This window comes from Lepisosteus platostomus, chromosome 12 (genome assembly GCF_059453375.1).
Source record: "Lepisosteus platostomus isolate fLepPlt1 chromosome 12, fLepPlt1.hap1, whole genome shotgun sequence".
Taxonomy (NCBI): Eukaryota; Metazoa; Chordata; class Actinopteri; order Semionotiformes; family Lepisosteidae; genus Lepisosteus; species Lepisosteus platostomus.
This window is the reverse complement of record NC_142622.1, coordinates 43,443,314-43,460,350: the sequence shown is the minus strand read 5'-3', so window position 1 is coordinate 43,460,350 and position 17,037 is coordinate 43,443,314. Positions and strand designations below refer to the sequence as shown.

Here is a 17,037-nt window from a genome sequence, read left to right as displayed (position 1 = left end):
AAAAAAAAAAAAAGCTTAATGAAATGGAGGAAGAAGCCTTTCAACACATAACAAATGCGTGACAGATCATGGTTTCAGTCTATCCAGCGAACTCCTGTACTTCATTTACAAGCGCGTGTACAATATCAACAGCATGAAATCCCGGGGAGCAAGCAGCTGTGATCTCCTCCCTGAATTGAGCTGTTCTGAAAAGCTGAAAAACGCCATTTGATGTCTCTGTCTCTCTCCATCACATTCCATTACCCCTTCTGGCATGAGATCCCTCCTTATGGTGTGTGAACCCAACAGCACCAACACAAGGAGGGCCAATTCCTCCAACACTGACGCTGTAGCTGCATACAGATGAGGGCTCAACTTAACAAGGACCAGAAAGCATGACAGCGCTGCTTGCCTGGAAGGTGCTGCGACTTCATGCCCAATTTTGAAAATTTCTCAGATGTCTCTTCTGATTAAACACCGTTTAATACTTAATAACAACTTTAGACAAGCTTAGCGGTCAATCCCATTTTCAACAAGCTGCTGTTTTCTGTTGCTCAAACTCCTTCGTTTCTAGCGATACTCAAGTGGTTTATCTGGGGAGAAATGCAGCAGGCGTGGCTGTTTGGGAACATAAATGACAGCAACCAGAATAAAATAAATTCTAGTTTTACTACTATAGAAATAAGGAGTACTTTGAAAATAAAAACAGAACTTGTACCTGTTCGTATCAAACTACTAATCAAACACGTGATTAAAAAATGTATAGAAACAAGCAGAGGTTAGTTCCTTGCTGAAAAACCTCTACTAATTCCTTTTTTAGCCTGTTTCCCACCAGCTCCGAGGACACAGCTCAGCATTTGAAGCTCTAGGAAATGTAAGCAAAAGCTGAATTCAGATAGGGAAGCAGATTCTCTCTCCTCCCCCCGGCCCGCTGTGCTGTGGGGGTGCCTCGCGTTGCCCCAGTGGGAGCCGCTCTTCAGTGCCGGGAGACGGGGGTCCCCTCCGGTACGGAAAGGGCTCGGAGATTCTTCGGGAATGAAAAGAGCTTCATAAACGCAATGAATTATTATGATGATTTCTGCTACCACAGTCCTCAAACACGGTCTGGATAAGGGGAAGGGGGTGTCTTATATGATCTGGTCAGAGGTCACATTCTTCGGCTCCCATCTTCATGTCTTATTTTCGATGTTAAACGCAACGCACTTTCATGCTGCCAGCTTTCTTAATCACTTTAATTGTTATTCTGATCCCTTCCGCAGGCTTAATTCTGACTTGAGCTAACCTGATAAATCACAAAGAGTAAGGCGTACTGTAGCATGAGGCCGGCTAGTGAGCGCCTGACTCCCCCTGGGACACAGCTGGGCGGACTGGAACCACTGGGGTACAGCACCTCACTCAGGGGTACAGCAGCACTGCCTGCAGCAGGGACTCGAACCCTCTACCTGCCAGTCATGAGCCCTTAAATCACAAACTGGACCTAAAAAATCTGAAACCCAGAACGATTCCAATCTTGGATCTTTAACCTAGACCATGACCACCAACAGCCAGTTGTCGGTATATTGCACCGGAGCTTGCTGCACACCAGTGCCAGCGCAGTCACCTCGAGCTCTCGAGCCATTCTCCTCTGGGCTGGTGGATTTAACCAGCATCTGCATCCTCACGACTTCTTCTGTATAGAAATACACCGCAAACAACTGCGCATCAACACTTCGGCAGCGAAGCCCAGTGAATTCAATTTTCTAATCCAATTAGGCCTATTCTGTGCAGAACAACCCACTCCATTAAACTGGTAATGACAGCGATCCCCTGTCACTGCTCACAGACGGCTCTACAAGCCCCAAATTACAAACTTCCTGCTTCACATAAATAAATGACATGCCCGAAGTGCTGTAATGGAAATATTTAGATGAGGCATCTGAAGCACTCCGACAACCTGAATAGTTTATCAGTACGTATCATATGGGAGAGGACGGACACAGCATTTCAGAAATGGAGAGGTTTTAGTTTTGAACATCGATACTCTAAACCGTAACAAATTGAACAATGATGACAGAACGGGTGAAGCACATCTATCACGGAACTAAATGACACGAGATAAAAATTTGTCAGAGGATCCTTGAATCACAATTAAAACCATCCTCCCTCTATGGAATTATCGTTCCCCGCATATTTATCCCCCCTTCTCCTCATGAATAAAACAGAATTGAGGAAAACTCATGCATTCCTGTTTGTTCCCAGAGCAGCTCAGGTTGTGCTCTGACTGCTACATCTGGATGTGTCTTTGAGGGTGTTCTCGGGAATGTGGCTCAAGTCTGTCGCCTGAAGTGGGAGTGAAACCCCACCAGGGGTGGAGCGCTCCTCCACGCCTGCTCTTTAAACTCTGTTCCAGCTCAGCCATCCCAGTTCCTCCATAGATTCCTCACGAAAGGGCTGTGGAAGCTTGAAACTACACACAGTCACTGTTAGACATCGATACCTCAGCTTCTCTCCAGAAAAGGCTTGACTTAGCTGAGCTACCGACTACCAAACAGGCAAGGTGGGCCAAGTTCCTAAGAAATCTTATCCCTTGATGTCCATCATGTTTTGGTTCCTTCCTGTAGCATTACATATACACAGGTTTAGAAGCCAGACTTTTAAACACTGAAAGATGTTGGTGTCTATACAGACACGAAACATTCAGCCTTTCCATCTGTATCTTTTCCTTCACGCTTGCTAATTTTCATAAATTATGCTCTTTTCTGTAATCTCAATTAGGTTCCAATCTAAGGAACCTTTTCTTCTCTTTGAGTTAATGCAATACTAAAGACAAATGGGAAAATCTGCCTTCAAAACTCTGGATAATCTAACAGTGCAGCTAAAACTGTTTTTTTTTTTTTTTTACACCTTTGCTGTTAAAAATATCCAACACCACCACCATCATTAAGCCTATTATATAATTCAACACAATAAGAATGAAGAATAATGTTAATTAACATAATTAACTAACTGCACTTTTGGAACATTTCAACAGGGGTAAATGGAAATAAACTCCTCATGCATTAATTTAAGCCAGCACAAGAGTTCTGCTAAATTACATGAATATTCTCATGCTCAGATATGGAAATAAAACCTAAATTATGTCATCAGTACAATGTCTTCCCAGCACATACTCAAAGAATCCCCATCTTTTAACTGATGCAGAGATATTCTCATATTTTAAAATTCAAAATACAAACTGCAACCATCATTTGTGCATTGTTCAATCAAAAACGGGTGTTTTGCAAACAACAAAGTACCTTAATTACAAGTGATCTCTCAAAGAGACTAACATGACAAGCTCTTGCTGCTGGAATCACTTAATTTTGTCATCATCTGCGTGAACTTCAAAGCACTAACACCAGGAAATCAATAAGGCTTTGATTTAGCCATATCTCTCACTGTACATTGTTTAACCTTGAGGGTTATGATAAATGATCACCCTCTACCACACCAATAAAAGGGGAAAGGCAAATAATCTGAAAATGGTTCACAATGTGTTTTTTAACCCAAAACACAATTTACACTAAATTTACAAAAAAGTAAATACGATAAAGTAAACTATTTCTCAAACATGGGTCCACTCTTAGGGACTGTAATCTTTGAAACAGTTGAGTCATGGCTTTGTCAACACAAGTCATTCATATTTATAATCGGAGAGAGGGACAGAACTGAGAGAATTACTGTGGTTACTGGCACACTGCACAAGTGGATGTCTGAGCATTCAGCAGGGAACCAATGACCCAGCAGGTTAATATTTTAAGAGGAGGAGGAGGAGGATGTTCTGGCAAGAATTAGTACACTGTCACAGTTGACTGCATCTGAGTTAATTTCGTTTTGGGTTTGAGCTGAACTCATGCAGCAGACTTCTAGTAACAGTAGTAAATAAACAATTTCTCAGATCACATGGCTTCAAATTCAGTCTAACCTTGCCGGTCATGTGGCCTTGACCCATAAATAATGTTTTAACCTGCATCAAGAATTCGAAACCAATATAAGACACAGTACCTTCATATATCTTAATATATATACAGTATATACGAAGATGAATTTAATCACAGGTTACATACAGAAAGGCGTTAAAAAAGAAATAAATGCTATTGGATTCAATGCTCAATTAACAAATTTGTACCGACACTGAGTGATAATCAATATGTGAGCACAGGAGACTACAGTTAAAGATCTGTTATTTGATCACACCGTAAAGAAAAATCCTTATTTCTCCAATGGAGTCTAATGAGAGGGTGTCACTGAGATATCGATTCCATGAAGGCTGATCTCGATCCGTATAATCATTCTTTGACCTCCACGAGTTCTCACTCCTATGGGAAGTACTCAAGATTAATGGGTCCCTGGAAAGGACAGGTCAAAATCTGTGCTCCGCCACGCTGCTCCCCAAACCAGACTACTGTAGCTTTCCTTAACAGCCCTGACTGACACCAGACAAACAGTGGGCACTTAACCCCCCCTCGAAATGTCATGCAATCAGCCATGTGCGCACACCAAACGCGTGTTTGCACCTACAAACAACTGAAAGGAAGTCGAATTAGAGACAGGTCAGCTTGAACGCTGCGGCTGACGAGGCGATCCGCTTTGCTCAAGCTCTGCCAGCCCCCTGTGCTCCGATCCGCGGACAGCTCTGACCCACCTTGGCGTAGCTGGTGGTTTTGATGAACCACTGCTTCAGCAGCTTCTGTTCCACCACGGCTCCCGAGCGCCAGGAGCGGCCATGTTCATCCACCTGCTCGTCCGCCAGCACCGTCTGATCCACAGGGTCCCAGTTCACTAGGGCCTGCACAAGCCACAGGGCGGGGGGGAAGGCAGGGGCATGTCATCAGTCCAACACACAGCAAAGTGCTTGTGACCATCCACCCTTCCCACACAGTCAACCTCAACAACAATCGGTTCTGGTCTGTGGCCAGTATTTTTTAACATAACATCTTGCCCATCGACGTTATGTTCCAAGGAATCTCGCAGCTTGTGGTCTTTCCTGGAAGCATTTTTCCCACCCGTTTCAATAAATGTCATTTTGGAATGAACCAGTGACGAGACGGCACCTCTCGCACTAGGTCACCACACAGTTCAAAATGCATATGCAACTAAAATTTACAGGAAGAATTTAGGAACTGAGCCTTGTCAGAGGCTTCGTGGTGCACTTTGGAAGCACTCTTTGCTGCCAATTGCAGCTCAAATCTTCAATAATGAATGGGGCCTGTTCATGTTAAGATTTGCATGCAATATTTATGTAGTTTGTACAAAAATGAGAGACTCTTAAAATAAAGCTGGAGGCACTCAGAATGGGGGACTGTGACAAGAAGAGATCAGTGGATATTCTCTATACACCCAATGCGACATCTCACATGAATTTTGCTGCAAAGTTTAACTGGTGAAGACATACACATGGCCTACGTAACACTTAACTCTGCCTTCTGGAACCTTGAATCGAAGAACCGCGGCAGTTTTTTTTTTTTAATATGTAGGATCCAACACTTTTAAATTCTGACTTTAACAGGTAAGCGCTACATCCCATCCTGTAAGTAGGCAGTACTAAGCTTTTATTGAATATGATTTGGGAAAATATCATACGAAAACAGAATATCAACAATCAAGTGGATTACAAGTATTTGATTTATTCAAAACTTTAGTCAGGGGAATGCCTGAACAGTCAGAGCTTGATGTTTTAATGATAAATTAAAGTAATCAAGCGGAAGAAAGCTTTCCATCTGACTGGCTTTATTTCAGAAACACACAAAAACACACCTTTCTGAGCCCTTCTGTTCAAACTGACTTAAATACATTCATCCAGGTGCTGACAAAAAAAAATGTCAGTGTAACCGAAGGAAAATGGGTTGCAGACGAACAGTGGTAAGAAGAAAAAGAACCAGAAAAATTCTCTAGTGGCGATTTACCACAAAGTAAACTGAGGCAATTTGCCATGTCGTGGCAGAGCATCATACAACCAGGGCCTTTAAAGTTGTCTCCGGTGTCTCCGGCTTGTCAGATGACACAGAGACATGCGTCAACGTCTCCTGAGCATTACACAGACACCATAAAGGTGTATTAACCATCAACAGTATTTCATGCACTTCGTCTCAGAACAAGGCCTTTAATGTGACAAACGATTCCAACACCACCTTTACAGCTCACTGCTTTTACACTGTCAATGTCCATGTATGAGAGTGGTTTATTTTACTGGGACAAGGCAGAAACAGAAAATTGGGTTAATTTCATAGAAATTAAAATGATTTGGTTTCGATGATAATGACAATATTGTATAATTTCCAATTTCTGCAAGAAATTAGGCAATTAACTTGCCAATTAATCCTTGCAGCTGTAAGTAAACAGAAGTACTTTGACACAGACTCATAACACAGCAGGGTCACTCACCTCTTTCTGGTAGGCCAGCCCTGCCTCATACAGCTTGACAAACAGGTACTGTGTCCACTTATAGTAATCAGGCTGGCAAGTCGTGACTTCCTGTGGAGAAAGACAGACGGGGAATGAGCAGAGGGTTTGTATCTCAGAGAGTTCGCCTGCTGACGGAAGAACTAAACAACACGTTCTCCTTAAGGAGCAGTAAAAAGTAGAGAAGAGGAGGGATAAGAGCTTCCATTTTCACTTTGTTCCCTCAGGATTTAGATTTCACACCAATAAATTAGAACAGGTGGGAGGAAAAAATTATAAGTTCAGAATAACCACCGAGACACGTTTACTTCAGAAAATCTCTTATCTCAGGAGAGCTGGAAAAAGTATCAACTTTCCTGAGTCCTGCTCAGCAACTACAGCAACTCAGTGATTCTCTCCCTGGCCAAACCAAACTAGACTCACCCACGTAGAACACTTCGCACATCTTAGTAATTTATAAACAGAGCAGAAAAATGGATCAGTTGCCTGTAGCACACTTTAAACACGTGCGTAACGTTTGGATCAAAACAATTAACACGCGCTTAAAACCATCGTGATTATCAGAACGTTTTCTATTTGGGACCGTGGTTTCAGTGGTTTTCCCACAATGAATGCCAGGAAATAGTTGGCCTTCATCTTCCCATGGCAGCACAAACAGCTAAGACTGCAGACAGTGCCAAGCAAGGCAAGAGCTTCAATTCATCCCTTTTGCGAGAGAAGGTAACCACAGGAAAATTCCCAATTAAAAGGAAAAATGTTATTCTAAAATTAAACAGGTAATGAACTACAATTATACTGATATTAGAATACACGTAATAAAGGGAAGCTCCTATGAAGGACTCTGGAATGGAAATGCAACACATGGTCGAATTAGTGTTAAAATTAGAATTTGAAATAAATGACGCTGTAAAATAACATCGTGATGGCACTAATTTATGAACCAGGCATTTTTAAATCGGGGTACACGGTGGTGAATCTGCTGCCAAGAAACGGCGAAGCTCTCAAAGAAAACAAAGCACACAAAACTGTTCTTGGGACTTAAGCCTACCGAATGCTACCTCCTCAGACATAGCTGTCTCACTTTCAAACGTGATTAAGGGAAGGGGGCAGGGGGGCTGCAGGTGTGATTGAAAAGGGGTCCCCACTCACCCTGTCCCAGTCGAAACAGAGCCCGAGACTGTCCAGCTGCTCCCTCATGTGCTCAATATTACTGGAAAAGAGAAAACAGCAGTTTCCCCAATTTGTCTTGACCCCCCAGGCTCCTTCTACTTCACTTAAAACAGTTCGTGTGATAAATAAATCCTTTACAGTTCTTGACAGTCTTGACAGTTCCAAATCTTTCAATAAAGTCTGGGGTGCTAACGACATTGCACGTACAGTAAACTAGACAGTTTGGGGTTTAACAAAGATGTTTTTCTTGCTGCTAGGAGATTTTAAAAATCCCAGGTTCCAGAAAGAGCAGGGTGGTGGGGTTCTTCACTGTCTGCTGGGCCTGGAGAGAGAAACGCTGTCAGGCTGAGAGTGCCCTCAGGCCCAGCACTGCTGCCCTGACCAGGGTGCGGTGCCCACTCTGGCGCTGGCCTCTGAATTAACGCAGGACGGCGAAGGAAGGAATCGTCTCACTCCCCAGCCGTTACAGAGGGGGCGCAGGCGAGACCAGCTCTTTTCCTGCAGAGCGTCAGCCTCCACCGACCGGCTTAATTAGGAGTCAAGGGGCTGAGCCATGTGCTCACAGAGCACCTACCCATCTACAGGTTTCTTGAGTGAGTTAAAATCTGAAGAGGACGTTTCCAAAGCAGCAGGCGAATAAGGAAAGATAAGTAACTGCATCAGAGTGACATTCAAGAAGGACACCAAAAGACGTTCAAGAACCATTTTCACCTAAATACTAATGAAACTTTGCACTTTAGGAACCACAGTAATCTTTGGTTTAATGGACGTCACTATCACTGACCAAACCTGCTGAAGGGAAATTTTCTCTGTAAAATCATAAATATCGGATTTTCCCGACAATTACAGGGAAATGCACGAATAATAAAACTAAAAACTACACAGGCTGAAAATTCAGGCATATCAGTGATGCCCCATAGGGGTAGGTCAGTTGCTTATGATGGGTGTCGTTTGTGTTCTGTGACCTTCAGCAAATCTTCTACAGGATATTTTTGGAACATGAAATAAAGAGCTTGTATAAAAAAGGTACAGGAACACTTTTTAATGACCGTGTTGATTGCAATTGTTAAAATAATTTGACAAAAGATACAGAAAGCATTCATATAGTATATATATATATTATCTACCATATAATAGTGGGTGCACTGTACTGTCTTTTTTAATCCCTCCTGGGTTCCAATGTGAGGAAAAGCCTGAATTACCTTTTAGTCCACTCCTCCGGGTCAAGTCCGCGCTCTATAGCCGCATTTTCGGCTGGGAGTCCAAAAGCATCCCAGCCCATGGGGTTCAGCACCTGCAGTCACACCACACACCTCTTACTAACGACACGGACCGCCTCCCACCCCGAGATTAACCACTCCGCTTCAGCAAACAGGTTTCACAGCTCCGGCCCACTTCAAATTTGTATTTCCTGAACATTTCGCAAAAAGAAATCGAACTTTTCTGTCCAACCCAACATCCACACTGTGGTCCTCATTCAAAAAAGGTTCAAGTGCAATTACACACACGTTAGGAAAAAATAAGGGGTGCTCACAACTATAAAATCTTAAAGGACATGCACTGAATACGACGCATGCCCGCCACTGTGTGAGAATGGTGTGGGAAGACAGAATTGGGCAGGTTTATGGTAAGGTAATCGCACAGGATTCTCAAACCTCCCAATTCACATACTAGACGGCGCAGATGAGCCGAGTGGTTTATCTGATGACACAGAGCAAACAGGGCAAGCCTCCACTTTCAGGAGAGAGGGAGAAGAGGGATCCAGACCAGAAAGACGCCACTACCCCGCGTTTGTCAAACAAGACAGTCCGCGCTCAGAACATCAAAGCAAGGTTTCTTCCTCTGAACCAATTCAGTGTAGGAGCCATACGATGTTCTAATTTTTGGTTATATTCCTTTAAAACCAGTCCTGTTAATATGGTGATGTTCTACTATTTGAAAACCACGTTGTTTTGTTTACGTACATTGCGCGTATGCCTTTAAGACGGCCCACCGCCGATGTTCATTAACCACCAGCACTAAAACCAGGCCTTCCTTAGCAACGAATCAAGGTTCTGCGCTGCTAATGAAAGACAGCTTGCGTGGCACGGACATGCGGAAGAATGCACTGATTCCTGCTGATAACAAGGGTCCAGGGAGGTGGCCTGAGTGGGGAGTCTGGTCACTCCAGCAGTCCACTCGCAGCGACCCATGGGTGACTGACTGCACGGCTCTGTGCTGGTCAAGTTGTGGGAGCTACAGCACCCTCACACAACCTCGCCCTTCCAGCAGACTCGTCTCAATGGGGACATTGGGGCGGCAGGATACTGTTCAACTAATTCATCCTGTAATGTAAATGTACTGTAGGAGGCTGTGGAGATCCTATGTTTAGATCTCAATATGTTCAAATGTGTTTAATTTCTTATTGATGTCATTGGGTTTAGAAGCAGATTTTTTCTTCATTGTTTTTAAGCTTAAGGAAAAAGGCTTTGTCTCATGAGTAAGTCTCAAGACTGTGGTTCTTAAGATATTTTTACGACATTAACATCTAGAATATAATATCTCTTGATGAATTTTGTTTATTAGTAGCAGCGACAAGATTGTAAGCATTTCACCTCATCTTCTAAACATTTTAATTTTTCCTTTTCAAGTTTTATTTTACACGAAGAATACAAAATAATATGCCTTCTTAAAACTGCCATGACAGTTTTCTAAAGTTTTCTTCAGAGGTTTTCTAAAGTAAACAATTCTGGGAATTCAGGAAGAAACTGAGAACTGCACAAAACACTTATAAAATGTCAGTGTCAGTAGTTTTGACTCCTCAGAAAACTCTGTGGATTCAGACATAGAATGTTCTTCAAGGTTTAGAAATTTGCAGAAAACTAATTACAGAGCTCTGCTACATATACTTCTCTACTAAGCATTGTGCTATTTTACTCAAATAGAATTGTAAGCATTTTTTTTTAAATCCCGGTTGTACATTAGCCATAACTAACATAAACCTGATTAATTACATTTTTATAAAGCTTATGAAATCATTAGTTAACAGGCCCAAGTAAATCCACTGAAAGCTCAGTTTCAGAGTAAAGACATTGAAGCTAAAAGACACAACTGGGTCGTGAAGACTTCAAGGTCTTCTTGAAGTTATAAACTGGTAGAAATTTTTGTGCCAATTTAACAGGCGACAACAACAAGTTAACAAGCACTAAATTTAAGGCACTTTGAAAGAGATGGACGTCAGAGAGGAGTTCATAGCAGTGTCTTTTTCAGAAGTATCTGTGTTCCTTCCCTTATCTTTCTGGCAGCCATTTCATAGAAATCTCAGTAAATATTGTTCTTCTGCTAACTGAGTTATAAATATCCAGTCTAAGAAGCAAGCGACTAAGAAGGAAGTGCTGTATACTGAGCACAATGACTCTAACAAAAACAAAGCTTTTGATGATGTGGAATAAATCTGTAGCCTAGGTAACTGTAAAGGACTTAATTCGGCAAGCAGAACATTAAATATTGTATTAGCAAAGCTAACGATCTTATAATTCAGTGCTGCTGTAGGCATTAGGAGATGAGATCAAATTCTTTTATTTCCAGAACAGCTACAGTATAACAAACGGTAGCCTTTTAACTGAATACTCTCATCGCTAATTCTTAAAAAACATTAAAACAGAAACATAAATGAGTAGCTAAGAACGTACTATCATACTTTTTACATACTTGCTGTCTCAGCCTAAATAACGGTTGACATTGCATTATATTTCTAGCAAAATCTCATCTCATTAAAAATACCGCTCCGAGATAAATGCTTGGAACTAGACAACAGACGGAGATAACTGTCTCATACTCATCTTAAAGAATAAGACTATTATACGTATGGGACTTTTACAGTTACCCGATTTGTTTGTACTATAAAAAAAAAATTTCAATAAAAAAAAAGTTCAGAATGGATTGCCCTTGTATAACTGTAAGCTGTATATAAACACCATAATGCCACAATGCTGAACTCAGAAATCAGCCCACTTTCAGACGCAATAGAATCCTTCTTCTAGGACAAGGTGGAGAGGTACCTGTGCTGTCACATTACAAATCAGTAAGAGTGTGGAAACGGACTAAAAAGTCCATCTAGAAACACAAGCTTTGGACAGGACAAGACAACACACAACTGGTCTGATAAACCGGTCGGCAATGATCCACATTCACAAATCTGAACTGCATTCACGCATCCTTGATTGTTAAATACTGTATAGCTTACTCTAAGGGAAGGTGTAGATATGTGTGTGTATGTTTTACAGTAATGAGGTGTATCTCACTGGACGGGTGGAATTTGCAAGTTAAACACACTCCGCCAGCAATTACTTTGTCGCAATACCCACGGTCCTTCTCAAAGCACAGCCCGTTTCTTGTTAGTTTCCAAAGCCATGGGGAATTTGCTGAAGAAGTTTGAAATGTCTCATTAGCCAATTAGAGAGCAGAGCTCAGCAGCGGCTTAAGACAGTGTCTCACAACCGCGTTCGATCTGTTGAAAGAAGTGTTCTTCATGCCCAGTCGGAAAAATCCCAAACTGATTTTGCCTTTCTGTAATTGTTCTTTGCATAACAGGCGAAATGGTTCAGCGGTTGCTTCAGAAAGTCATTTCCTTAAATACCAAGCCTCTCAAGTCCAGCCATTCAAAGATATGAATATTCTGTATATCTCTGGGAATAACTACTTGCAGCAGAAGCTTTCATTACATTATTTCAGTAAGTGCCATTCTGAAGATTGCTAACAATGCAGGCCGGATAAGACAAGAGTCCACTAACACATCTAATAAGAAACATTCAACATTATAGTTATTGTAACAGATTCATTTATATATCTAAACATTCCTAAAACTCCGGCCTGGATTAAAATTATTTGCAAAACCAGATCAGAAAGTTAAAACTCGTTAAAACTAGATCAGCATAAATACTTGAACTTCTTGGCAAAGGATTGGCATTTGACCTTTTAAATGTTAAGAACAGATCAGAATTGACACAATACATTGCCAAATGGATACAGCATTCCAGGAAATAATATCAATTTTTTTCAGCTTTGGCATGATTGTATTTTAAAGGGCACATGAAATTATTTTAAAAGTATGGTACTGTAATTAGAATGCCAGGCAGATGACGGTGATCTTTATAATGAGCAAGACACTGCAGAAAAACAAAAGCTTTGCAAGATGATTTAAAGGCCACACAAAAACAGTTTCAATGATGAATCGCAGCTACCTTGGCTGAACAAATGTCAGCCTTTTGAAAGTAACGGGACTCGTTTCCTCTTTATCACCATGTCTGCTTAAAACAATAAACAATAGGGTTCAGGGAATAAGGCCAAAATACTTGCACCCGCAGAAATTAACTGAGGCAAAGAGAACACAGAATAAAACATGTCTTCTACTCTACAAAGAACTAGAATATCTCTGCTCACCTGACAATAGCTGCTGATTTGCTTGTTGGCAAAGGTTTAGATTCTGGTCAAACAGATAGATATCTCGTTCATCATCCTCTGGTCTGCACACAGAGCCTCAGGTTTGTGATATAAAGGTGACCTCAAAAGACTGAACCTGATTACATTATGGCCATGAATCAATAAAAATGAATGTAAGTATTTTTGAAGAATCTTAAATTAAGAACATAGAGATGAAAGATATTGAACTAAGATATAGAAGTAACTGGGCAAGAAGAAAATTCATTTGAATTTTAATGTGTTATGTAGCATGATTTTTCATTTAAGATAAAAAGCTTTTATTCCAAAAATGTATTAAAAAAACAATAATAAAAAATTTATGAGGGCATACTGTAAAAAAGCAACAATGCCAGTACAAACCACTCCACATCACGTCCTACCACTAAAATACAAATTCTCTGCCTCAGACCTGAGCGTGATTTCATGCACTCTGGATATACAGTACATATGCAAACCACATTTCATACATGAAAATAGAGGAAATAAGCCAGCAGCTCAGTTTGCAGCATAAAAGGTTAAAGGCATCTTACTATTCTTGATCTGCTTGATCTATTCTTGAGCCGAAGGACAGCTTCGTTGTCCTTCCCTACTCAGAATAAAAAATGTTTTGCATACAAGGTTACATCGATTGATCACAAAACATAGAGGAAAGTCTAATTCAACAGTCAAGTGGAGAAGTAAGATTAAATAAGACAAATAAGATAACATTCAGGCAATAAACAAAACCTTTTTTAAGCCAGTTATCCAAGGGGTAAAACTCTTGAACTCTTGCAAAGGGCTCACCATGAACGAGGTGTCAAATGACACCTGTACATGAACACATTTCATTTCAAGCAAGAACTATCACTTTATCTGAAGACCCCTGCAGCAGAGTCACGCAACAAGCCCCCTCCTTCCGACACGCTGCAGCAAAATTAAATAGACGTACTAAATGACAAGACTCAACCAAAGGATGAGAATTTTGGGGAAAATAAAATATACACTTGACTCTCTTGGATCTCCCACTGCGACATACAGCTATGTTCTTAACTTTTTCTTAGCTTAAAAATAAGAAAAGATACATTTGCATGCTTTGATAAGCAACAGCGCCATTAGAGACGCGTAAACTCAAGCTTCCTTTTTTCTTTCAATCTAAAAATGGCGTCCTCTACATCACACTGTTTCGAGAAAGGTTGCCGTCCTCAAAGCACACAATATATGACTCTACCCTTCTCTCGAACTGCTGAAGAGCGCGTTCATTTGAAATTCTGAAAGAAAACATCTTGCTCCCCTACAGTAGATTATAAACGCATTTGACAGCATAATCATTTTCCAAGTTTTTGTCATGTGTAATGCTTTCATGGAAGGGAAACATTGAGTAGACCCGCTTCAGACCTTTTTCCAATACTAAAACCGAAGTCTACTTGAACATAATATTATCTTGAAAATATTCTAAGAATGCCTTTCCAAAAGACTGGAGTGCTAAGCATCCTGTGATTCAGGACCTTTCTCAGCGCACTGCTACCCCCCATCTCTATAAGAAGTGTATCAAATGGGAAATCACCACCTTCCATACAGAGCAGCCCATTCAGCCCAGGGCGCACAGAAAAATAAATGGATGGAGACGTTCAAGACAGCTGCCCAGGCTGAGCCTCCGCAACCCCACAGTGGGGTCAACTCCAGGGGGCCGGACGAGCACGAGCTGAGAGTCAGGGGGGCCTCTGGTCAGGTCAGTAGAGCTTCAGGCACTACCCTTCCTGCACCATCTTCCTCCTCCTCCTCCTCCTCCGTCAAACCGGCGCTGGAACACGCGGCAGCCCCTCAGCTCCAGCGTGGCCAGAGCACAGCCCCTTTCTTCTCCCCATTGGCGCCCCCCAGGGCACCCCAAAGCAGCTCGGCTCAAGAGCACCTGTCAGCTGAGTGACCCGCCACGACCCCCCACCACCACAGGCTCCCGGGACGGGGACCGAACGGATGTTTGAAGGGAACGCAAACCCGGCAGTCGCATTTGAATCTCCTTCGTTTCCAACAAAAAAAAGCGCTGACATTTCTGGCGTGGCTCCTTGCCCCCTTTTCTTGCCAAACATGTATTGTTGCATAAGCCGGGGGAAGTGCTTCCAGACGCTTCCTCGGACTTCCGACACTGCGAGCGCTTGTGGCCGCGTGCCCACACAGCGTGGACCGCGCCTGGCCCATCTGGTGAGCAGCGGGGCGTAAAGTTAGGGGGCTTTACCTTGGCCTGGAGCCAGAACACGAGGCAAGTGTGAACTGGCACTATCTGTCTGGCACGACCGGGCGCCTGGAATACCGTGTTGGAGATGGGAGCACGTGGGCGGCAGAGCTGGCCGAGAGACTCTTGGAAAAAACAACGTTCTAATTCGGTCATCTACACCACAATAGAAATCCCCCCCGCCCCTCTTTTGGAAACTAGAGAAAAACTCAATTTTACAAGTTTAGTCGGAGAGCTGATATCCTCCTCAGACGAGCACCGATTAGGCTGCAGCCAAAGCAAAATCCAGGCCGGGAGGGAGGGAGAGAAAGATAAGGAGGCGAAGTTTATGTGCTTCACGCCCAGCAGAGAGGACAGGCCTGCTCAGCCAGAGGCTGGTGGTTACCTGGATGCCCCCTATCTATCCTCTCCCTCCCTGGAAAGCAGGTCAATGATGGCTGAGAGAGCTGTCGCGCTCCCTGGGGGGAAAGGAGCTCATTAAACGCAGTCTTCACGGCTGCTACTCCAGCCTCACCTGAGCACTCCACACAGCCACCTCCTGCGTTCACTTCTGCACTAACAAACCGAAGGGAAAGGTGTGCACGCACACCCACACACACAATTACATCGTTAGCCGTGCCTCTGCAGTTCTGAACAAATTATGGCCACACTGCGATGGCACAGAGAGAAGTTTCTCTTCTTCTGGCTTTTACGGCGACAAAACAGTTACAATTCAAATAAATTATACTTATATAAAGGATCCCCCACCGGATTATCTGGAAGCACGGCTTTAGAAAATTACGTTTTTTTTTTATATAACGCGCCACTGCTTTCTTCTGTCACTCAGGTCACTCATCCAGTACGTGCTCCTTCAACCATCTTAGATTCATTAGTATAAAGCAGGAGCAGGATTATCAGTGTCCCTCTGCGCTTGTGGGCAGCCTGCATTGGAGAATGATGCATTCCTGCCTTCCTTAACAGCGAGACAAATGAGTGGGGGAAAAACAACGATGGACACAGTTGTGTCAGCATGCCCAGAGAGGCTGGGCAGCCAGCTGACCTTGGACCCCTTACAGAGGAGTTTTTGGTTCCTCTCCTCTGTTGTCTTCTGTCTCTTTCTGTATTGGAATGTCCTGTACTGTCACACAGCTTTGTTAAGTGCCTGGGGCCAACCTTGTTGTGTAAGGCGCTATATACAAATAAACTGAATCGAGCTGTGTTTAAAAAAAAATAAAAATTCATTTAAAAAATTCACTGTACTTGAAAAAGGACACCGTTCTTATTCTTATTTTAGAAAACATACAGACGGCAGTAGATTCTTTAAGGGTGCGACAAACCTGAATAGAACAGAAATGTTGCATTAATATGATAGACAGAAGGAAGGGCTGAAGCCGAGTCATGGGACAGTACTGACGTTCTCAGGACCCACCTGCTTTCCTCTCATCCTCTGGAAGTGGCCGATGGTGTCGCTGATAGTGTACACTCGAACGTGCCCCATATGCAGCTTTCCAGAGGGGTAGGGGAACATGGACAGCACATAGAACTTCTGTCGCGATTTCTGAGGAGCAAAGACAAGGAAACAGACCTGACAGTGAACCTAGGGCAAGGAAGAACCAAACCAGGCCTGTAGGACTTCATCGCTGTGACCATTGAAAGATTTTCACATGAAGACAACCAGCATTTTGACCTATTAAGTATATAATTTCTTCAGTTTAATCAGTTTAGATCTCAGGTAGAATTCACACCAAAACAAGCAACAAAGCAATGTCACCATGTGAGCAAGGCTGTGGAAAATAATTGTTCCACATTCCGGCATACAA

At 42.6% G+C, this 17,037-nt stretch overlaps 1 protein-coding gene across 2 annotated transcripts in view; it reads right to left on the bottom strand.

Moving 5' to 3' along the window:
- Positions 1 to 17,037, bottom strand: part of lars2 (leucyl-tRNA synthetase 2, mitochondrial) — a 61,311-nt gene that overhangs the window by 37,906 nt on the left and 6,368 nt on the right. For both annotated transcript variants that reach the window (XM_088602109.1, XM_088602110.1), the window contains exons 3-7: positions 16,647 to 16,775; positions 8,772 to 8,863; positions 7,549 to 7,609; positions 6,382 to 6,471; positions 4,643 to 4,786 (exon numbers count right to left, since the gene is read on the bottom strand). In XM_088602109.1, coding sequence (XP_088458235.1) covers positions 4,643 to 4,786; positions 6,382 to 6,471; positions 7,549 to 7,609; positions 8,772 to 8,863; positions 16,647 to 16,775 — 516 coding nt within the window. The remainder of the gene's footprint in view (positions 1 to 4,642; positions 4,787 to 6,381; positions 6,472 to 7,548; positions 7,610 to 8,771; positions 8,864 to 16,646; positions 16,776 to 17,037) is intronic.